This window comes from Rhipicephalus microplus, chromosome 5 (assembly GCF_043290135.1).
Source record: "Rhipicephalus microplus isolate Deutch F79 chromosome 5, USDA_Rmic, whole genome shotgun sequence".
In the NCBI taxonomy this organism is placed as follows: domain Eukaryota; kingdom Metazoa; phylum Arthropoda; class Arachnida; order Ixodida; family Ixodidae; genus Rhipicephalus; species Rhipicephalus microplus.
In genome coordinates, this window is record NC_134704.1 from 46,608,701 (window position 1) to 46,632,747 (window position 24,047).

The 24,047-nt window shown below is 43.0% G+C and overlaps 1 protein-coding gene across 1 annotated transcript; it reads left to right on the top strand.

Moving 5' to 3' along the window:
* Positions 1–861: 861 nt before the first annotated feature.
* l(2)37Cd (general transcription factor IIIC subunit l(2)37Cd) lies at positions 862–22,447 on the top strand. Its single transcript, XM_037425602.2, has 6 exons — positions 862–1,229; positions 1,310–1,499; positions 4,266–4,520; positions 8,194–8,330; positions 20,102–20,309; positions 21,493–22,447. Exons 1-6 carry the CDS (start codon positions 1,116–1,118, stop codon positions 21,984–21,986), a joined length of 1,398 nt encoding a protein of 465 aa, XP_037281499.1. The 5' UTR covers positions 862–1,115; the 3' UTR covers positions 21,987–22,447.
* Positions 22,448–24,047: the final 1,600 nt, after the last annotated feature.

Below are 24,047 nucleotides of genomic sequence, written 5' to 3' on the forward strand. Positions count from 1 at the left end.
AGGATTCATCATAGAATAACGTTATGCGTACAAAGAGGGGCGCACGGAAAAAGTGAATGGATCACATGCGCATTGGATACGCATGCGAACTTATTTTTCTGGTGCGTGCTGAATCACAGGCGTTTTCATTTAAGGTTCCTTCCTCTTAAGTGAAATAGAATGTGGGATGTACCCCACAGCGCTTCCCCCTCTGTTAAGTCAACGTGTGGGGCAGACTTGGAAGTTTGCACTCACCCTTCTCTTACGTGACTAGTAGGAACGGCGACCCATCTGCCCCAACACCACCTGTAGACTACTGGTGTTCTTTGCCCCCCACCCCCTCTCCTCGTGCGTGCGCCAATGTGTTTGATACGTCCTCACAGCACTATACATATATGATACAACCAAGTTTTCAAGCAAGCCATGCACTCACAGAAAGCTGTTTTTACATCTTTCATGTAGTACACATTGGACTGGGGTCAAATCTCTGGACACACACTTGTGCTGCGCTTACACGTACACATTTTCGAGCATAGGCGTTCCATCGAAGTCTCAAGCGTGCTGTAGTGCTGCACCACCAGAGTTTACTGAGACCGAAAGCGCAATTTTACGACTTCAGGACCATTATTGCTTGCTTTCGAGCATTACATAATACTTATAGGACAACATAACCAGACAGCTGGTCAGAATGATGTTTAAATTACGCGCTGATGTGAGCGCTTAACGTTCTGTTACTGTATAATAAAACAGCGATGCTGAATATTTTTCTGCTTTTTACTACAACAAACTTATTAGCTTTACAAGGTAAACAAAATGTATGGGTTGTTAAGTGGAATTTCTAATTTTTGTTTTGCAATAAGTTGATTGCTGACTGCAGTGCAGTCGCACCAACATCAACATCGCCCGAAACCGTAATGGCGCAGCGCAGCGCTTACTTTCAAGACTTTCGAGCATGTTTCAGACATTTCTCAGTCGCCACCGATAAACCGAAGAGGAACTGATTCTGTGATACCGCTGTTTTAATGGCTAGCTGTCATAGTGAAGTATAGCGGTAGCGAGTCAAAACAAGGCCACATTGTTCTAACGTCATCTACGCACTTAATGAAATAGTCGCGCAAAGCTTGGATCAGAACGACATGACGGCATTGACGTTCAAGGATCGGAAGCTCGTGCTTGTCGAGTACCCGGCGATCGTTAAAAACACGGACAGAATGATGAAAAGCCTCGGTGGTATTGAAGAGATCTCCAAGGTAAGTCCGCGAAACGAACGCATGAGTGGTGCTGTGCGCTTGGAAGTCTGAAACTAACGTTTCGTCGCGTTCTCATTTAGACCTACGCAGACCCGACGCGGAGGCTGGAGATGAAGTTCAGGCCGGAAGATCCGTACTGCAAGAGCGCCTACGGCAACAATACGGACGTGTCCTGCCTCGTCTTGAAAGTGAAGAAGAACCGCGGCAACGCGGATGAACCGTACACCGTGACAATCGAAGGCACCATTTCTACGGCCTACAAATTTCGTGGTGAGTCCCCGCTGGTCAACATCGCCGGAATCACGGGCGTTGTGAACGTAGAGAACGTTAGCTAAACGGTTTTGTGTGCCGAAGCGACGATATGATTTAGGCACGATTTGACTGCGTGCAGCTGTTCAGCGTGCGTTCACAGGTGCTTTTGCATTTCGGCCCTCATGTAAATGCGGCTCCTGTGGCTGGTAAGCGAACCCGCGCTCGAGGGATTAGTAACTCAACGTTTTAGCTTCTTGGGGTGTAAAAAAAAAAAGTTGGCTGTCTTACGAAGTGAACACAATACTCATTAATTATGTACGCGAGAGGTAGAATCGATTAACTGAGTTACATCACAATGAGCAAAAAAGTGCCTGTAAGATATGACATGTAAGTGGTCATCAAAGGAGATGCCTTCACGCAGTGTAACCTGCTCTTACTTGTTCCACTGCACAAGTGACATAGTTAAGAAGCAAGCGGGTTAGTAGTGTAACTGCTATTCTACCGTAAATCGGAATATTGATCTCAGTTGGCACGCGTGTCATTTTACACGTAATCAACCGTGCAAAAGTTACTGAGACAAAGGTTGTATACAACAGGATTTGCCTCCTCGAACTGGGTTTTGTTTTTAGTTTATGTAGAGTGTGTTCAGCACAACCATGAATGTGTAGGCTGCATTTCAAGCAATGTTCAACTCGTGATAAAGCCCAGTGGCTGGGTTGCCACATGTGTTCTTTGTACACAATTTTCCGGAGGGCGGTTTGTTTTAGATGCGAGAGAATTGAAGAGCTCGCTTTGCAGAAATTTCAGTCTCAGCATCCTTGGTTGTCAGCAAAAGTTCGAGATAGGTGAAGCACTACTATGGAGCCATGCTCCATAGTAGTGCTTCGAAGTCTAAAACCATGTAATATTATGTGACAGAATCTTAGAATAACACCAGGGGTTATAAGGTGTGTATTTATTTATTTATTTCCATTTACCCTCAAGGCCAGAGGCCCTGAGGGTAACTGAGGCTTTGAGGGCATGAGGGTTCTTATAAAGAGGGGAGTGGCTACAAATATACAGGTCAAATACAAAATTGATGAAATGATACAGGCTGTTTGGTTCCTGGGTAAACAATATTAGCTAGTGCGGTACGAAAAAGTTGGTGGTCGACAACGATGGCTGTTAGTCTGGGAAGGTGGTTCCATTCTTTTGAAGTGCGGGGTAGGAAGGATTGGAGGCAAGTTGTTGTTCGGCAGGGCTGGATTCCAACTTTGTGAACGTGGTCTACTCCTGAGGAAATGTACACTGGTGGAAGTATGAGTTCGTTGCGCAAATGAGAACTGTGATGGAATAATTTATGAAACTGGCATAGGCGAGAAAATTGACGACGGGATGCAAGGGAAGGAAGGTTCAGTGTGTTTTTCATGGACGTTATGCTAGCGATACGGTTGTAGTTACACAGTATAAAACGGGCGGAGTTATTCTGTACTAGCTCTAAATAACTGATTAGGTTATCAGTACTGGGATCTCATATGGAAGAGGCATATTCTAATTTACTACGGACTAATGTTTTATATAATGTTAGCTTTAATGACATAGGGGCGGAAGAGAAATTACGCCTAAGATACCCTAACAGTCCGTTAGCACTGTTGATAATCGTGTTAATATGAAGTGACCAGGTAAGGCAGGAAGTAATATGAACACCAAGATAGCGGTAAGAAGTGACTGACTCGTGAGGGGAAGAGTTAAGGTAGTACGTAACAGGTTTAGATAAGGACCGAGAAATTCGCATTGATTTACATTTGGTAGTGTTAAGGTCCATTAGCCACGTGTCACACCAGTTTCAAATTGCGTTCATGTCAGTCCGCAGAATGTGAACGTCATTTATATTGTTAAAATCCCGAAATATTACACAGTCATCTGCGAATAAGTGAATGTTAGAAGACACCCTGATGGAAGGTCGTTAATATATATTAAAAACAAAAGCGGACCTAAAACTGAACCCTGAGGGACGTCGGAATGAACAGTACTAGAAGGGGAGTTACAATTGTTAGCGGAAACAAACTGCGTTCTGTTGCAGAGAAAGTGCTCCAGCCATGTTAAAAGATCGCGACCTAGATTTAATTTGCTTAGTTTAAGGAGTAATAGCTTTTGTGATACCTTTTCAAATGCTTTGGAAAAATCTAAGAATATACAGTCTGCCAGTGAACAACGATCAAGGATGATGTTAAGTTTATGAGTAAAAAGAAATAAGTTGGGTTTCACAAGTGATAGCTGTGCGGAAGCCATGTTGGGCGCTGGTAAAAAAAGAGTTAGTTTCGAGAAATTTTACAATGCTTGAGTAGAGAATGTGCTCCAGTATTTTGCAAGGAATGCTAGTTGACAAGTGGTTGGCAAGAATTGAGTGACAAGTGGTTGGTTTGAAGCTGCCGACATACCCATTACAAAGTGTATAGGTGTGCGTGGCACCTTACGAGCACGTAGTGGAACTTTACCAATTTGCAAAAGAATTAATTATGGTTTAGTGGACATTTCACAACTCTACTTGCAATAGGCATTCTAAAACAGTTTGGAACGGCCTTGGTTACATGCACAAATATTTCTTTCCTTGTGACATCATTGAAGGCAGTGCATGCTGGGCCTATTTACTTTATCATGTTAGTATGTTAGTATGTTAGTTTATCATGTTAGTATATCATGTTAGTGTATTTACTTTATCATGTTACTCTTGAAGGTAATGCTCCAGTGTCCTCAACTTTTCCATTTCTCTGTGCATTTGTTCACCACTGTGTTTCTTTTCAGGCATGGTGGATTTCCAGTATTTACCCATGAGAAGAAAAGCAGATGGAACTGGGTACGAGTCTTTGCTCGACCAGCTCATTCCACCGCCCATGTCATCAACAGACTGGCTAATGAAAGACGCGCCGGTCTTCATACTGCCCCAAGTGTTCTCTCGTCTTGACACCATGTCAATACAGGCTCTCCGAGACGAGCCAAAACGACGTGAGCTGGCGTCGGGGACACCGTTCCGTCCGAGAAATGCCATGATTGGCCGAAGTAAGTCGCCCTACTTGCAGTGAGGCTTGAAGCTGAGAAATGAGTGCAAATATATTGCGGAACGACGCAAAGGCACGCCATAAGAAACTGAGCCAAGTTCGTGATTTTTTTTTTCTTCCTTCTTGTTGTTTTAGTCGTGAAAAAAACAGGAAAAATTCCAAAGTTTGACAGCACCCTGTCTCTGGCTGAGAAAGCGCACGCTGTTAGTGGAAAGGGATACACAAGATAAAAGAACAAATTGCTTACTGACACTTCGACTCCAAATACGGGTGTGTCGTTCGCAATAACGGCCATAAGAATGACACAGCTTACTCAAGTACACATAAGTATGTGATGTAAGCAGCGAGGGTACACTGTTGGTGGTGTTCTGTAGCTCCTTTTCAGCATATGCATACTCATCTGTGTATGCAAAGATTCCAGGTACAGGCACTATGCAACATTTTTTTTTTCACCAGAACACGCCGACTTGACCAATGAGTATTGTGGCCTGTAGATTACACGTGTTCGACAAGGGCATTAGAGGGCACGTTTCATTTCATAACGTCATATCTACGCTGTTTCACTTTTTTCTTGAAGTCTCTTGTCTCACCGATACAGTACTTGTTGTCACGGTCATGGCAGACTATGCCGTAAACAACACTGGGGAAATTTCCACTCAGAAGCTTGTCCTTTACGTTTACTAAGGCGTTTCTTAGCTTCTGCGTTAGTGCATGTGCGATTTCGACGATAGATAGACCTGTGCATGATGTGTGCGATGATCTCACTTGTTCTAGATACATACAGGACGGCTATTCCCATTTTCAGAGACTGCATTGAAGGCTGCCTATGAGGCAGCGATAGTTGTTTCAATACTGAGGGTGAGAAGGACTGGAATTATCTATACATTTTTAATTATCCAGAGCTGCTTTCACGGTAACGGTTGTAGTCGTCGTGGCTTGTAAAAATATTTCTCGCTTGGCATAGGTTGGCAAAAGCAAATGGAACTCGCTCAGACTCACTCAACAGATATACCTTGCCCTTTGGACTCACTCGCACTTAGACTCGCGAAAATCGTTCCGAGTCGGACTCACACCCACGAAAATTTTCTTCAGCCAGACTCGCTCGGATTCAAATTCACCGAAATATTACGCACCCGCACTCACTCGGACTCAGATTGATCGAGCAGTGAGTCTCAGTGAGTACAAGTGAGTCGGCTCACGAATCAGTTCGCCAACCTGGGTCACTCTGGACAGAAGGTATTTGTGAATGCGGATGCACTGAAGTGAAATGTAGGTACTGGTGCTTGGGAACAGGTTATATTTGTGAATTCGGATGAACTGAGTTAAAATGTAAGTACCGGTCTGTTTGTGTAGAATTCCTGTAGACATTGAAAGTCTGGCTGGTGTTCCCTCATTTGACTAGAACATGGTAGACAACCATTGGTTTCTTGCTTGACAGTAAACTGATTCACCTTCTCAACGCTGCTCAGGTGTATTTTGACAAAGCATGGTTTACACTTGAATACGGGCGCTTGAAGAAAAATGGAAACAACGCAGATGGTGACCTATGTTTTCCTCTCGCTTCTAGTGTTTTTGTGCACACCATATTCTATCAAAAATTAATGCATACCCACTAGGCGGATTATCCAGGCTACTGTTCAGTTGGGCAATGAAAGCAGTGAGGGAATTCAGGTCAAGTTCTGTGCTACCAGAAGGTGCCACAGATGCGACAGCTCCAGCGTATTCTTTGGTTGACGAGCCAGTTCGAAGCCGTGTGTGTCGATGCCTATGATTTCGCCCGCGTGCGCATTTGGGCTGGCAACGTCTACATATTCTATCTGTTTTTTCTCCACCCTCGCTTGCAGTGATCCTTGACTGTTGCCATTTTCTTTCTGATTTCGGTTCATTTTGATAGTCTCCTACAACTTCTAACACAACCTTAATATCATCATTGTTGTCCAGTGTAGCACATATAAAGCCATTATGGGGTGGAATGAAGTTCTCGAATGGTGTTGTACTACTTTAGCTATTGCATGTTAATGTCACAGGTTTGAGACTCAAATAGGTTTTCTATGTGTGAGGGGAATTCACAAAACTTTTCATAGACGGGCAAGTTTTGCAACCGCGCGTAGACATGCTAGCAGGTAAGAGGGTATACTGCGATCATTACTTCAACATTGGGAGAAGAGACTGTGAGAATCTGCAGGCCGTAGTAGGTTCAGTTAGCATTTTGTTTGTGTGTTATTGTTTGAGTGTTGGCTTCATGTATATAAAAAAAAAATCTTTTACGTGCATTGGTCTTGTACAAAAATACTGTTGCCTTCCCATAGGTTAGAAGCATGTTCACTGAAACTGTTTCGCACATGTAGTCTATATTCTGCTTTCCTAAATCTTCGCACCAGTGTTGAAGGGACACTAAAGAGAAACAATTTCGTGGTTTAAATTGACAAACTGCACTCTGAGAACTTTAATGCCAGCTGTTTCATTATCACAAGTTGATTATTAGCGAAGAAAATTGAGATTGAAGTCTCATTTTAAAATTTTGCGCCGAAATATCCGTGCAGGACATCAAAATTTTCAAACTGTATTTTCGTATTTTACCACATTGGCTCGATCAAATCTTCTCAAACATTGTATTCTAGGTCTATGGCACCGACAGATGACAATATACTTAATTGTTATTGATGGTAAGCTATGCAGGACCCAGAAGACACCTTCAAAATCTACGTCATCACAGGCCCGGGGTTTGAGTGCGGGAATCGCAAGGTGGCACCTCTACTCGTATTTTCTTTTTGCGCGTTTTCTAGCTTCCCAAGCATTGCGTTGCAGTAAGAGTGGTGTTTTCAGAATTGTGAAATTCTACTTTACTAACAAATAAAAGCATTTTTTGCTCTTAACTATTCCTTTAAGGTAACAGTAATGAGGTAAGGCTGTGAACCTAAATAAAGGCTAAAAGAAACAATGAACTGGTTTTGATTGAACACTTGTATTCTGACAACACTAATGTTCTTGATTTCACTATCATAGGCTTAGTAATGAAAATGAAAAGCAAGTTCACAGTTTAATCTTCGAATTTTGCGATGAAATCTTTACACTTGAAGTCATAGATCACAAAGTGTATATATCGTAATTTGGCATCATTGGCTCCACAGAATTAATTAAAACTTGGTATGTTTATTGTGTGGCCCTCTCAGAGAACACTTCACATGGTTTTCACTGGTTACAAACTACATAGGCCTCAGTAGGTGTCGTCAAAATTACGTATGTGACGTCACTGCAAATGGGACACAAACTTCATTGTAGTGTCGTCACCCACATCTTTTTGCACGTTTTCTTGCTTGCTAATCGTCGTCTTGCCGCAAGCCTGGTGTTTTTGGCACCACGAAAGATCAATTTACCAATACAATAAAAGTCGTTTTGCTCTTTAGTGTGCCTTTAATGCAAAACCTTTTATTATTGTGCTAACTAAATATAGATGTGCTCCATTCAACCTGCCTAATCAGGTGAAGTTGACCGCACTTTGTTGTGGACAACAGCAGCCATTGACAAATTACATTTTTAACGGGATCGTGAAACAAACTGGCTTCACTAGAATCGTGAAATTGAGTAGAAAGCTATTGTGATGAAAACCCATTCATAATGGTTGTAGCTAGGTAAAAGCATTTTTTTTTTTGTGTGTGTGGGACGTGTTACAGCTCGTGACCGCCGTGTGAAGTTTGCTTGCTTCCTAAATTTCGACGAGGAAGACGTGCCTACAGAGCCAAATCCAGAGGCCTGGAAACAGTTGGAATGGCGTCCTCCAGATGTGAACATCAAGCAAAGGGTTCAAGCGGTAAGGTTTGCTCACACTGATAACATTATTAAGAGTGAAGGAAAAAACGTGCATTTCATTAAGCTTGCCCACTTTTCTGCTCAATGCATTAACTCTTTGAGAGCAAACTCATATGTTTCTGTCACTAATAGCACTAACACAGTTCTGGCTTTTGGTAGACTGATAGAAGTTGATGTAAATTATTTTGTTGCAGCGTTAGTTCTGAAGTCATTTGGGAAGTTACCAACTCATAAACACTGCTACTGCGAAAAATTGAACACACATTTGGGTTGCCCAAAAAAAGACACGAAGGAAGGAGAGTGATGGGAAGATCACTCTCCTTTAAAATGAACCGTGAGCTAATAATAATAACTCCTTTGCTTTATGTGCAAAAAACACAATGTTATTCTGAGGTGACATGATTATTTGTAAAGAGCTCTGCAAATTTCAACCACCTGGAGCCCTTCAACGTGCCCCGGAGTGTAATTACAGGGGTCTTTATCATTTCGTCTCCATCGAAACTTGACCGCCGTGGTCGATATTGAACCCGTGACCCTCGGGTCAGCACTGGAGCACCGCAACTACTATACCACCACAGCAGCCTTGAAATGCGAGCTAGTTTAAGGAATGTTAGGACGTGCGTTCAGTTCACCACTGTTACGACTTTGTCATGTCAGCATAATTCTAGATTGTTTAGTACTTTGGGGCCCACTCTGTCATCTTTATGAAAGGGGCCCTGCAACTTTCTGTACATAGCTTGAGAATTTCACCCATCGTAACTCGGGCCTCCTGTGAACACGTGAGCTAATTGTTGCACTGTCTGATGTGGGGAATATAGTTAAGTGTGTTCTTAGCAGCGTCATTGCTTAGTATGCAACCGTAAGGAGCACGTGAACTCTGCAGGTAGCTTATATCATGAATGCGCTCTCAGTGAGAGAGAAGATCTCCGAGGCTGTGCGGTCTGTCATATGGGTGCCACAGCCAGAAGTAGGTTGTCAGAAAACTTCCAATGATTCATTCTCCTTGGCGAAGTCGTGATTGAAGCATAAGCCTCTGCCATTCATTTACAGCATTGAGTGGTGTGACTGCTGAAGCCAGAGTTATTAAAAAACTTTTTAATAGGGGTCCCAAAGAAATGGAGTCGAAGTCGCTGCATATTCGTGAGACTGGAATGCAGAGCTCAGCGAAAAATGTTGAGCTAACTCAGACTCACTAACAAAATATATATGGCCCTAGGGCTCACTCGGGCTTCAATGGACCTCATCACTAAAAATTTCCCTAAGCCGGAGTCACTTGGACTCGGACGCGCTAAAACATTTTTTTAACTGGACCCACTCGTACTTAAACTCGACAAGATATTACTCACCAGGGCTCATTGACACTCAGACTCAAAGCTCTATTTTAGTCTTAGAGAGTTAACTTATGAGCCCATCCACGTATGATTAGCTTTGAGACCATAGTGCAGGAGTGGAAGTGCTGCACCAATTGCGCCATTCTGCATCAATCTGACCTGCTGCGCCGGGCTGCACATAATTGGCTATTTCCGCAATAATTGTCAATTGGAAGCGTAAACCGCCAAATCCAGCTGACTATTATTGTCAACCGAGCAGCACTGAGGGTCGGTTACACAAAGGAAGTGGCCACACTCATGTCCAGGGTAGTTCGTTGGTGACACGTACATAATGCGGTTTATCCGTGGGGCTTGCTAGTGCTCGTCTAATCGCTGTGATTGCCGTGGTTTCCCCACAAATGTGGTGGCACCACCATGAGTAAGTGTGAATCGATATCTAGTAATGTAGTGAAACTTCGATCATTTGTCCCTGCTGGGAACATGGCATGATCATGCACTAAACGGCAATGCGCGTATACAGGTACAAACGTGCATCTTCTGACGTGCGCCATCACCACCAATAAACAAATACTGTATCACAGCAGTTGTTACCCAAAGTTCTTACCAAAGTATTTGCTTCCTTTTTGCCAAAGTGCCAAAAAAAAAAAAAAAAATTGGGCTGGCACTCTTGCACGATCGTTTTATAGCGTGCAGTGGCGATGCCAAGGAGCATTTCAAAACTATTACAGGGTCCAAAATACGCAGCGACTAAGATACAGTAGTTGCAGAGCGGATATTGTTCACTTTCCGGGATACATATGTGCGCTTCTCTACTGCTATTTTACACCAAGCAACAACTGACACTTTCATTAAAACACAGAGCGGTTGCGTGGACTCGATCATCTCCTGGTTAGTTGCATGCTACGTGGCACCTCTGCTGCCCACACCGTCTCTGCTGGGCGGCTCACTGTACCAAGCGCATAATTCGCCGTATGAAGTCATCGTCCCCACTCTGCTCCAGACTAAGCACAGATGAACAAAGTAGTTTGTTTAATTAGCGTGTGGATTTCAAACTTCTGCCAAGTGAACAAGAGATAAGCATCGCTTATCCCTTCTTTTCTCGGAGTTATTTCTCTGTCTGCTGTGATGTTCAATGATGGGAGCATGTGAACACACACATATTTGTGGGTGGTAAGTCTGGTCAGCTCATCAGTACTGAATGTTTAGTGAAAATATAGAAAATTCCTTTAGCAGTTCTAAATAATTTCAATTGACAATGATGTTTGACCCTAAAAAGTTGCTTCCAATTGGCCCTAAAGCTACCATTTTACTGCGCCAAAGCTGCCCCAAAACAGAATTATTCCTGCTTCCTGAGCTGCTTCAAAACACTGAAATCTACTTCCACCCCTGCCATAGTGCCAATGATCTTTTAACACCAATATGCCGCATAATTAGTGGTCTCCTTGGTCCCCACAGGGGCGTCTGCGCAAGCAGGCGTTTGGTGCTTGGCAACACTACGGACCCGAGCCAATGGTGGGGGGGGGGTTTCGACTCCCTCCCACGCCTCGTCGTGCGTGGCTTAGCTGTGTCGAGGAAAAGAGAATCCTATAAGTTGAGCCGATGCAGGGTGATAGGACGTTTAAGGCCACCCGGCAGAAGCAACACACCCCTTTGGCCCCGGCTTCACGCAGACGGCACCCCTGGGCTGACCCACCCAAGGGAAATCGACAGTCACCTCTTCCTATCTCTCTCTTTTTTCATCTTCAACTTTTTCTCACACTTTTTATTTGTCCTGTCGTCTTCTTTCTTCCATTTACTTCCAAATTTCCTGGCGGCGAGGGTTAACCTTGCGTAGGTATCCAACCTTGGGTAAATACATTAGGTTATAGCGGCGATGCGTGGCTGGCATCTCCAAGTGTTTGTGAATTAACTCTGTAGCGTCCCTTTGTTGGGCTCGGTGGTGGGTAACCACCATTGCTGCCGAAATGAATACTCTCCATATGGCAAATGCTTTTCCCCCTTTCCTGATAACTCCCTCAAAAGGCGGCGCACCGAAGAAGCAGTCACCCTGACCAAACCAAAGAAGAGCTTGCCAAAGTATCATGTCATTCATAGTGAAAACGAAAAGAAGAAAGTCCGAGCGATTTCACCGTTCCTAGTGTCAAAAACTCTAACGGAAGAAATTGGCCCAGGGTATGAAATCACAAAGATGGAAAGTGGCAACCTCATTGGAGGTTCGAGACAAAGCACAGACAACAAACTATTCAGAGTTGTATCATCTGGGGACACTCCTGTTTCAGTGGGCCCACACAGGTCTATGAACACTGTCCGTAGGGTAATTTCTGATGATGACCTTGTCGATCTGAGCGAAAGCAAACTGTTAGATGGATGTCAAGATGAAAGCGTGAAGGTACAGAGAATAATGACGAGGCATGACAAGAAACAGACCCCTACAAAACACATAGTAATCGCCTTTAGAACAAGTGGCCTTCCAGAATCAATAGAAACCGGCTATTTCAAGCTGCGTGTAAGATCATACATGCCCAATCCTCGTTGATGTTTCAAGTGCCAATGTTTCGGGCATGGATCGCAGAGTTGCAGAGGGCGCGCCACTTGCGCGAAGTGTGCATCCATTCAACACATATCCGATGACTGCAACTCAGAAGCAACTCATTGTTCGAACTGCGAACGAAATCACCCTGCCTACCCACAATCATGCCCCATATGGAAAAAAGAGAAACAAATAGTAGAACTCAAGGTCAAGTTCAGTCTGTCATTCCAAGAGGCACGTAAGCGTTTCGTACATCACAACCCCTCTTATCCCTCCTTCACAGATGTGAAGCGCCATGGCACAGCGTCACATGTTTCTGCACCCGCGAATGTCACACAGAGTGTGGCTGCGATCGTTGAATCAGCACGCCCGGCTGGAGCAGCCTGTACTGCTCCGCTACTTGAAAAACAGGGCCGGCAGACTACCGTGTCTGCTGGAACCCTGACCACTGCAAACGCACTTAGGTCTGAAAGTTCTGTGAATGTGCCTGCCGAGCAGGCACCATCCACCATCTCAAAAGAGGCAATGGATACAAGTCCCACTTCTCCGGTGACTCAGGCCCTGAATGATAGGCGCAACTCTTTGGAGCATGCCAAAAAAGAAAAACTCCGAAATAGAGGGCCTTCCAAAGGCCCTGCAATCTAAGGCAACACTTTTTGTACACACAGCACCACACATCATTAAAATGACACAAATACTACAATGGAACGTCACAGGACTGTTAAGGAACCTCGACGATATCCAGAAACTTTTACACAAACATACATCAACTCTGCTGTGTATACAAGAAACACTCTTAAAATCTAAACACACCAACTTTTTACGCAATTACATTATTTTTCGAAAGGACCCAGATCATGCGGTCGCGTCATCCGATGGTGTTGCCATTATAGCTAATAAAGGAACAGCCTGTACACATCTACTGCTTCAAACATCTCTTGAGGCAGTGGCTGTTCGAGGTGTTATATTCAACAAACTAGTGACAATTTGTATTTTCATAACTCTGCATCACCAACTTAATAAACACGAATTCCAGTCTCTAATTGATGAACCTCCAGAGCCGTATGTTCTCGGAGACTTCAATGTGCATAGCAGTTTATGGGGAGACTCGCGGTGCGATGCTCGAGGTCGTCTAATTGAATAATTCCTTTTCTCTTCTGGCGCATGTCTCTTAAATTACAAAACATGAACATATTACAATATCACTTACAACACGTACTTGTCAATATACCTTAGAATCTCATCTCCATCGCTTTTCGCGCTCCTCAAATAAAAAGTCATCAATAATCCATATGGAAGTTATCATTTCACTATAGTTCTCAGCACCACAATTGCAAATGATAGTCCTCCACAGGTTCCCAAGTGGCTCACCCAAAAAGCTGATTGGGAACAGTATCAAAAAGTTACTCTCTTTTTGGAATGAGATGAGTGCGTTAAGCATAGAGGCTGCTGTAGATTACTTCACTGCTTTTTTGGTTGACGCTACAACCAAATGTATTCGACTAACAAGCGGACTCTCAGGCAAACAACGTGTTCCAAGGTGGAGCGAAGAGTGTCGTAATGCATGGAAAAAACAAAACAATGCATAAAAGTTGCTTCGAAACTCGCCGATGTTCAAGAATCTTATAAACTTTAAGAATATTAAGTCCCAAAGCAGAAGGACGCGCCGACAAGCTAGAAGAGAAGGTTGGCATACGTTTTTATCGGGCATCACCTCAGATACACAAGAGGGTTAAGTATGGAACAGGGTGAAAAGAGTAAAAGGAAAACAAGCATATCCACTCCCTCTAGTAGACGCACAAAGCGACAGATGCTGGTATTCTGCACCCGAACACTAGCATTTTCACAGCATAGGCTTATGCTATACTGGTAGCTGTTAAACACATAAAACAACAAAAATTACAAAGTGCGGTAATATGCACAGATTCCCTGAGCGTTGTGAAAGCGCTTAAAACACTCAAACCAACCAAACCCTAGTCTTATCTCCCTTTACTCAATCCTGTGCACAGTGTACGCACTCAATACACATTTCATAGTCTGCTGGGTGCCAGGGCACCGTGAAATACAAGAAAATGTCTTGGCAGACCACTTAGCTGCAACCGCCAAAGAAACAGCTGCCAGTAGATCAATAGTGATTCCTGTACATGGCTTGAATCCTTTTCTAAAACAAAAGCTCAGGGCCTATTGGCAGAGCACGTGGGACAGACACACACATAATAAACTGGATGTTATCAAGCTGCTACTTGGTCATCGGCAACCATTCTCAAAATGGCGACGCACAGAAGTAACACTTGCAAGACTAAGGACAGGACATACATTCACTACACATTCATACCTGTTGTCTGGTGGCGGTCCACCTTTGTGTGAGAGATGTGGCAAAGCACTAGCAGTGATACACATTTTAATCAAGTGCAAAGAATCAGACACGCTTGGATGAATGATGACATTTTGCAACTGTTAAAAACAAAGAATTTCTGGTACAATAAATGGAAATGCCATAAGACGAACCGTTACTATTTAGGTCAGTACAAGCTACTGCGCAACAAATGCGTAACGATAATCAGGGCCCGTAAAAAACAATACTACTCACGCTGCATCCAGGAGGCATCTGGCGATACACGCAAAATATGGGGTATCATAAATGAGGTTACTGGGGGCTCTCAATCACATTGTGTTACTCCTGACAGCGTTGACAACAGCACCGTCGAAGCGTTCAACACCTTCTTTTCTGGTATAGGCAAAGCTCTGGCAGACAAAATTCCCCGCTCTGCAGGCAGTTACATTGCATCAAACCCAGTTGTCAATACATTTGTGATGTATGATATTGAACTTTCTGAAGTTTTTCATATTATTAAAAACCTTTCAACTAATAAATCTGCTGGGCTAGACCAAATTACCGCGAGATTGTTAAAAGAAAACGTGGATATTTTAAGCCCAATCTTATGCAATTTATTTAATCATTCTATACAAAACGAAACTTACCCATCCATACTAAAAATTGCAAAAGTGATTCCAGTTTACAAAAACGGTGCCATTTCCGATCCGTCTAGCTACAGACCGATATCGGTTCTTAGCGTTGTAAATAACATTTCTGAAAAAATTCTATCAAACCGCATAAATAAGTTTTTACAGAAATACATGGTTCTTTGTCCTCAGCAACATGGATTCCAGTCTAATTATTCTACGTCATCCGCAGTGTTGACATTAGCACAATCGATTAACACGGCCCTAAACAACAACAAGCTAGTGGGAGTTGTTTTTCTTGACTTACAAAAAGCATTCGATACGGTAGATCATTCAATTCTTTTGCATAAATTAAAGCACTACGGCATTCGTAATCAAGCCTATGAGTTATTTTCTAATTACATCAAAAACAGACAGCAGGCTGTCGTGATGACCGATATTACTTCCACACTGCGATATCTGAACACAGGGGTTCCACAGGGATCGGTTCTCGGGCCGCTGTTCTTCTCCCTTTATATCAATGACTTGCCTCATGTATTAAGCTCTTCCGAAATTATTATGTATGCCGATAATACAGCATTAATATGTACGGCCGACAATGTTCTTGAATTACAAAGACAAGTAAATGCAGAATTGAAAAAAATTTCCCAGTGGTTTTTTGCCAACAGGTTAACGGTTAATGCTAAAAAAACGAAGTACATTATATTTCATTCCCGTAGGAAATTAATTAGTTACGAAGATATTCAGATAAAAATTGACAACTGCATATTGGAACGTACGGACACGTTTAAATACCTCGGGATAATCACTTTCACTGGGCAGGTCAAATAAATGCCGTCGGTGTAAAGCTGGCTTCCGGCTGCCACGCGCTTTTACAAGCCAGAGGCTACTTTGATAAAAGCATTTTGCGGGCGCTTTACTTTTCTTTCATCGATAGTCATTTAATCTACTGCATGGAATCGTGGGCCTGGACTTATGATTCTTATCTGGATCCCCTTCGAAGGCTACAAAAGCGTGCCATAAGAATAATAAATCACAGTAAGTACAACGAGCCAAGCCGGCCGTTATTCCGATCGCTAAAAATACTACCCTTCGATCTTTTGCGTGACTATAAGATGACCGTTTGTGTTAACAGTATCGTAAAATACAATAGCCCATTTTATGTCTCGTTATTTTATTCCTCTTCCCGCCCTACTAGAAGCCTGACGCTCGGTAACTTTAACTTGGTGCCAAGAAATAACGTTACGTTTATGGTGAGAGATTAATGCAATTCACAGGGATAAAGATCTGGAATAGTTTGCCCACTGAATTGAAGACATCACACAATGCTGCGGTAAAACTAAAAAATCAATTCTTGAGCAAGCTGTAAATCGTTCTTTTTCTCTTTGGTGGTAAGCACTTACATTTGTATAAATATACGCTGGTGAATCTTGTAAACCTAGCATTTTTTTCCTTCTAACTAAAACTTGTGATAGTTTGATGTTCTTTATGTATTTTAACTGATGTTTTTTGGGTGTGTCCACGAAGTTATCTGTCATAACTTTTTGTATGCGCACATGCAGTTTTGTTTGGTGTGACCAGATTGTTTAAGAAGAGAAAGACTTCTCTACTCTGTATATGTGTATATTTACAGTGCCTGTATAGCTACATATGTATTATGTGTGATATTTCCCGCTTCTGTCCATTACTTTTCTCATTGGACCCTACACTAGCCTCAGGCTATGGGTCCAATCAGTGTTTGTAAACCTCATGTGACAAATGATAATAAACATTCAATCAATCAATCAATGTTAAGGCCCTTATACATCCACCTATCATAACCATTATTCGCTTCTCTTGACCCAGAATCTGGCACTCTTTCGCCATCAAATGGCCCTTGCGCCATGAAACACCACACATCATCATCATGGTCTCCTCAGTGTTTTTCTGTTTTGTACCTTCAAATAACAGTGATAATTTGTCGCGATCTAGTAAGGCCATTTTTATTAAAAGAAATCACTGAAACGAGATATTCTTTTTAACAAGAATTTCCTGTGAAAGAGTTTCTGGGGTGAAGTAAAAAAACACATGCCCCCCCCCCCCCTCTCGCCCCTTCCCTACCATTCCCATGATTCGTGCCTCTGATTCATAAATATCGACATGGCCTCCAAGCGCTAGTGCGTTGAAGTTTGTTTTGCTAGATGAGAGTATAAATGTGAGCCGACATAAAGCTGATAGTAATGTTTACGTTGGGTAGTGGATAGAACCATAAGGTGGCAAAATATGTGGAGCTCGCTTGCATTCAGCCTGGCCAAAACTTTTGTCCACCTGACTCACATGGGACTTGCGGCGCTATCTCAGTCTAAGTGAGTCGACTCAGGAGAGAGTTTACCTATCTATGTTCAAACCGCGTTTGGGCTTCACATTGGTGATTCTGTTTCTTGAATTTAGGGAGAGCCCCAAGGCCAGCACCAAAGTCTGTCTCGAAACAATCATGGCTCCCATCAAAGCTGCTACTCTCGGCCGAGACTAAATTGACTCAGTTTGTGAGCAAAGGATCACATTATGCATTAAAAATACTGTCATAGGGCCTCACGTTCTCTTATCTCATGTACAGGAGGCTTAGTGGGGCTAGAAGCTGCATTTTCTTACTTAATGGTAACAAGTAGTATGGATTCGTGTACAGATTTGATTAAGTTTACTATTCAATTCGTTATTACTACACTTAGCATAGAAGTTTTTTCAGAGAACATGTACCAAAGGAAAATACTTGCACCAACATTTAATTATATTATGCGTAATAGCTGCTTTTCTGGCTACTGTGTTGCTTCTGGTGCAGTATGCCAAGAGTGAGCATGAAGCACCCCATTTTAGAACTCTCTATGCTCCAGCACATACAGTGTTCTTTATCGAGTCCCAAACTCTCTATTATTGACTTCCTACTGTTAATTTATGAAACTCCCTATCTAATCATATGTGTTGAAAACTCCCTATCGTGATATCATGTGCCAAAAGCATGTGACAAGTTTCTACGATGAGTGTTACGCAGGTGGGTACCAATATCCCCCCCAAACCCCCTCACCTGCCTGCTCTCAACCCCATGAAGAAATGCCAGGTGCACCTTCTAGCAAACTCCCCTAGCATCATTCACATTGTGGATATGACGGTGATATTTTAAATTTTTGTGCCGGCTCTTTTAAGCAATGCTGCATTGATGAAGAGAACAGTGCATTTATTTCGCTTCTCACATTTTGTAAATGACGTTACGACCTTACCACAAACTGTTTGACTGGTCTTGAAAGTGCTGTTCTTAATTTTTGTGGTAACTCGTGTAGTGACATTGAATACTTCAGTGATTGTGGTGATATGATGTGTTCTCTAGATAGGTAGGTAGTATGGTGGTTATCGTGCGCATATTTGTTCATGGGTATGTTTTTAAGAACGGACTGTTGGGCAAGTTGGTAGTTAATTCTGAGTTGAACTGCACGAAAAACGTAGACATAAAAAGCAACGAACAACACAGGTGCACCTGTGTTGTTCGTTGCTTTCTATGTCCACATTTTTTCTGCAGTTAAACTCAGGCCTATGTGGGTTTCGGAATATGTGTTGCAAATGGTATGATTGAAGGACTCGGTGCTGAGGCAGCGCAAGATGCTGTTACCCCGCTCCTTATGTGTTTGCACATTAGGAGTGGGGTAACGCTTATTCAAGCTGTCAGTTTAATAACCATGTGTGCATGTGCAGTAAATATCTGGAGTAAATGTCTGTCGAACACAGTCGCACCTCCGTCGTCATGCGTTACTTGCAGTGATCTAGTAGTAGCTGGGGCGCCACCAGTCCCAACAGTCACCATGCTTCAGTCATTGACAGTACAGTAGTTTAACCTGTGTTGTGTAGATTTGACTTGTTTCTCTATTCCAAAGCAGTTGAAACTCAATTTAGCTATACATTGATGGCATTTAAGTGATTTTGGTAAAATAAAAAAAATCATGCAATGGAGAAGGGAATTTATTGCCATTCAAAATCTACATTTGTTATGTGGCAACATCCAAAAGCTATCACGACAGGTTATTTGTCACTAACGCATGCCTATGCATGTAAAAACTCTGCAACTGATTCGGACTTTGAGCTTTCCACGTCGCTTGAATGTGAAGCCTCCCATGTCATTCTTCTATGGTGGTGTAGGGGTTATGGTGCCAGACTGCTGAACTGAAAGTTGTGGATTCGATGCCGCTCGTGTACTGTGTGATGGCAGCGAACGTTAAAGAACACAAGAATTGTCTACATTTCTGGAGCCTTTCAATATAGCTTCCCTCATAATCATGCCATCGTTTTAGGACGTAACACGGTAAATGTTATTACTATTACCACGTCTGGGCGATACAGGTGCGGTAGACTGTCATGTGAAGTAATGACAAGGTATGGATAAATGGCGGGGAAAACATGCAGCAGATATTTAGCAAATAGAACAACACAGTTGTATGGAGATGATCAGTGCCATCTGTCATACAAACCAATAAATTAAGAAAATCAATCACCGCGTTTCTATGGGAGCACATACAGGGACAACAAACCACCCTTGCCCCTAGTGGCATTTGGTGCGTTAAAGCGCCACCAGCTGTTAAGTTCTTTGTTCTGTGCATGGGCACAGCACGCAGCTTCACCAAGCTCTCAGTCGCATTGCGACTAGGGTGGCTGGATGTTTTAGTGTAACAGCTTTATAGTGCACATTCGTAGTAAGCACTCCATCTGTGTAAAAATTGAAAGGAATCAGTGCGTTATTTAGATATCTGTTTCTGAAAGAATTTCGTTAAATTGGGGTTACTGCCATGATATCTTTGGTAATTTAAGTTGATGACAACATTGAACCCCATGGGCACCTGGAAATTTTTTCACTAGATCAGGAAGTTTGTAAAATAAATTTTTATCACATCTAAATTCAACTGTGTGTGCTCTTATTTCTCGCAGCTGTTCCAGCAGCGGCCTTTGTGGACACGCAGTGCTCTCCAAGTGGAACTTAACGTACAGCCAGTACGGTTCAAGCTCATTCTGCCCGTGGTGGCTTACTATGTCGTGAACGGACCTTTCCGTACTGCCTGGGTACGCTTGGGGTTTGACCCCCGCAAGGACCCGTCAACAAAGATCTACCAGATTCTCGACTTTCGGCTCAAAACATGTGGGTAGCCGCTTCCTTTCTTTTGAATCCAGCTGCAGCAGAAATTTAAATTATTTACAGCATAATATGTTGTTTGTGGAAGCAGCCTTAAAAGAAATCTTGAGGGATCGAAACCTCTGTGAATGCTGCAAATTTTTAGACTGCAGTCTTCAAATAGCATTTTCATTGTGCTTTTGGCCGCGAAAAAACATGTGGAACAATGTGGTAGTGTCAGGCACTAGTGTTTTGCATCGTGTGGTGGGAATATCGTTACCATATCTTTACATTGTGAGTTGTAGTAGTTGTTTATATTGCATGAGGAGTTGTGCTTTTAACATTCGACATATCTGTGAAAAAAAAAATTAGATTGATTTTGAAATGTGGCAGCAAACAGAAAGCAAGAGAAATGATCAAAAGAGGCGCACATTTTAAACACAGTGCAGGCATTGACGTATATGCACGTCTTTGACTGTCTTATAGCTGTTCGGGATAACATGCATGCCACGCGTCCAAGCTGCGTGGGGCTACCGCACGCGCTATCTGGAAGCAACGCGCCAGAAAGGAGAGTGCTCTCAATTCCCATGTGGTGAATCCACTAATAGAGCAGACTGATTGACGATGCATGAATTATTTGCAGTGATATGGTCTAAACGTATGCTTTGGCTGCCTGTCAGGTGTGGTTAGGTATGCTGAGTACATGTTTTGTTCCAACCATCATACGACAACAATCTCTGTTTAGTTTTGTGAATTGCTTGCTTAGAGCTCGAAGCAACACTGTACTTGGCATACATATTGTGTGAACCACATTAAAATGTGATGCTGTAACTGTGGCACGTTCTTAAAGGGTTATTATCGTTTGTAAATAAGAATGACAGATTTGTTATGCAAGAAACAAACGAGAAAGTGATCACTGACCGCAGGGCTATGTCAAGCTTTTCAAAATTTTTTTCCTTCTGTTCTGCATTCCCATAGAATTATTGTAGGTCATGGTCAGTCTGCAAAGCAGCCCCACATATAGGAAAAAAAAAAAGATGTGTATGGTGGTACTGTCCACTGTTTGTTGCTTTAATGCAAATATTCGTATCCTTTCTAACCTTCGTTTAGCCGTTGGTCTGAGAGACCACCAGTGTCATAACGTAACTTGTTTTTACTACCTACTGTTGTTGCAGTTTCTGCGAAAAATTTACCAGTACTTTGCTTGCAGCACCATGTGCAATGATGCTCAACGAAGTGTCGACAAAGCGCGGCAGCTCGGCCTACCTCGTCCCGACCAAGGTTCTGGGATCTAATGCGCGGCCCATCCATGCCCAGACAGACTACCTGCAAGGACATTGCAAGGACACCACAGCTAAATCGTCAACGAAGTTCGACAGCCAATTGCTGGTGAGCTATTTGCCGGGCAAGCTCCCGCCTTACCGCCAGATGTTTTACCACCTGAAGGATATCTGCATGGCCAGCGTCCAGAAGTTGGTGCACGCCAACGACGGCCGTGAAGCAGCGACTTGTCACGAGAGGGATGGCTGGTGCGAGGAGGGCACCATGAACAAGTGCCGCCAGTTAATGATGGCCGAATTGAAGGCCACGGTCGACAAGATTAGGAGCGAACAGCCGTCGACATCGCGGGAAGAAAGCCCAGTGGCACTCGAAGAAGACGACGAGTTCGATGACTTCTCGGATGACGAAGGGGACGAAGATTGACTCACCGCTCAACCACATTCGTATAAAGTCAGAGCAGAAGACTGCATTTGAAAAGTCGCAAAGTTGCAAAGCAGATGTGCTTTGGCCATATGGGATTGAGAGTGCAGCTTGGCCAGAGGATGATTAAGATCTCAATTACATTACAGGCAAGAAAGTTTGTGAAGATTGTCTTGCATTACTGATGTCTGAAGAAGTTCACCGAGGTGAGCTCACAGAAATGTACAGTGCTAATTACACCAATCGCTACAGCAGGGTCATGCAAAGTTTTCAAGCCCACCTTGTCCCATCATCTCGTAAATTAAGTGGAGGATATGCTGCTAGGGTATGCGAGTGAAGTGTAACGGTGCTCTGTTTTCTTAAAGACCATCTGTGAGGTGGTTTCGCTCTGTGTAAACATAAAACTTGTAGTGTAAATAAATGTTTTTCAAACAGCCTTGGCAAAGTACTGGGGCTGTCTAACATGCTTATTAGCATCCTTAAGCAGTGGATACGTGAACGACGTGTGCACGTTGTGATCTGTGAATAGAGTCCTGGGACGTTGCTCTTGTGATCTTTGCACCATTAACCTTGTCACCTCATCACTGGGGTTACTACCTGAACATTAGTGGCCACAGTGGCTCAGCAGCTACATTGCTTGGCTGCCGAAACAAAAGTCGCAGGTTCGATCCCAGCAGCTGTGGTTTGAGTTTCGACTGAGGCACAATGCTTGAGACCCGTGTCTTTGAGAGAGGCGATTTCTGTTTGCATGCGTGGGAGTAAGTCTCGGTGGTGTGCCGACCGGAGATTGAAATGCGCTGTATATGCAGCTGCTTGCAAATCATTGCAAAAACGATACGGAGCCTTTGCTACCAGCAGCTACTATGAAAACACAGGTTGGTGAAAAACCGAAGGCTGAATATCCCTTGATCTTGAATGATGAGTCATGTTCTGTCTTGTGCAAAGTTCTCCGAAAGGTGCTCGCAAAGCCGCTGCACCATCATTTTTGAAATGCATACGTACCTCTAGAAGGACTTATCTGACAGGGTGAACAGGCTCCTGTGTACTGAAACACACCGTTTTTTGCCTTCAGAAAGGCAATGAAGCAAGCTCGCATTCAGAGTGTCACTGTGTTGTTCTCCAACTAAGCAACTAAACCATTAATGTGGCTTGCTGGTGGGAATCATGCACATGTGCGAGGGCCTGTTCAGATTTCATAAATAAGACTGGAAATGGGAGGAAATCTGATCAATTAGTGGCGGTCAAAGTCCACTAGATAGGCAATTGCACAATAGCTCCCTTAACTGTTGCATTGTCGGGATAGCGTTAAAATATTTTAAAGCTAACATGTCGAACTACTGCACTGCTAAAAATTTACACAGGCGATGAAGCAGGTGATGTTTCTTGATGTTGTGTGCGAGCATGATTAATTTTTCCGCCATCGGATGGTATTGCCTGTGAGAGCCATCCACATTTGTTTCTAGGTAATCAAGTAAAATGTGTATAACAAATTTGTGAACAAGCTGGAACTCTTTTCTGTTGTTGTGGGTAGAATATGCAAGGTCTTGGACAGCGTGCTTGATCCTTTGAGACTCTGTGTACACAATTGTGTACACCACTTGCTTTTACTAGTTGTGTCTACTAGTGGCCAAGAAAGTGCGAGATACACTGAATTTTTGGTGAATTGAACCTTTTTCATACTAAATGTGCGTTTGCTTGACTACAGTCTGCAGTGTACTGTTGAATGTAGTCATAATGCTGAAGGCACTACCATGTTCGGCGAATAGTTAGATGTGCTGCTCCCCCCGTGAGCTAGGACAAAAATATTATCATTCTTTGTTCAAAACTAACATAACTGAAAATTAATTTGCACTGCAATTCTAGCCTCAGGTTTCATTCTGTTTGTGTAAAAATGAGGCATGAATGACTGCAGAATAAGCGGATACTTGATTACAATTTACTAATTAGAATTGTGAATCAACATATTACGACATAACTTTTATCTAAACCAAATAATAGGTGCCTCAAAATAATGTTATGTGGATTGACATGCATTTACTGACAGTTCTTCATAAGTGGTGTCTG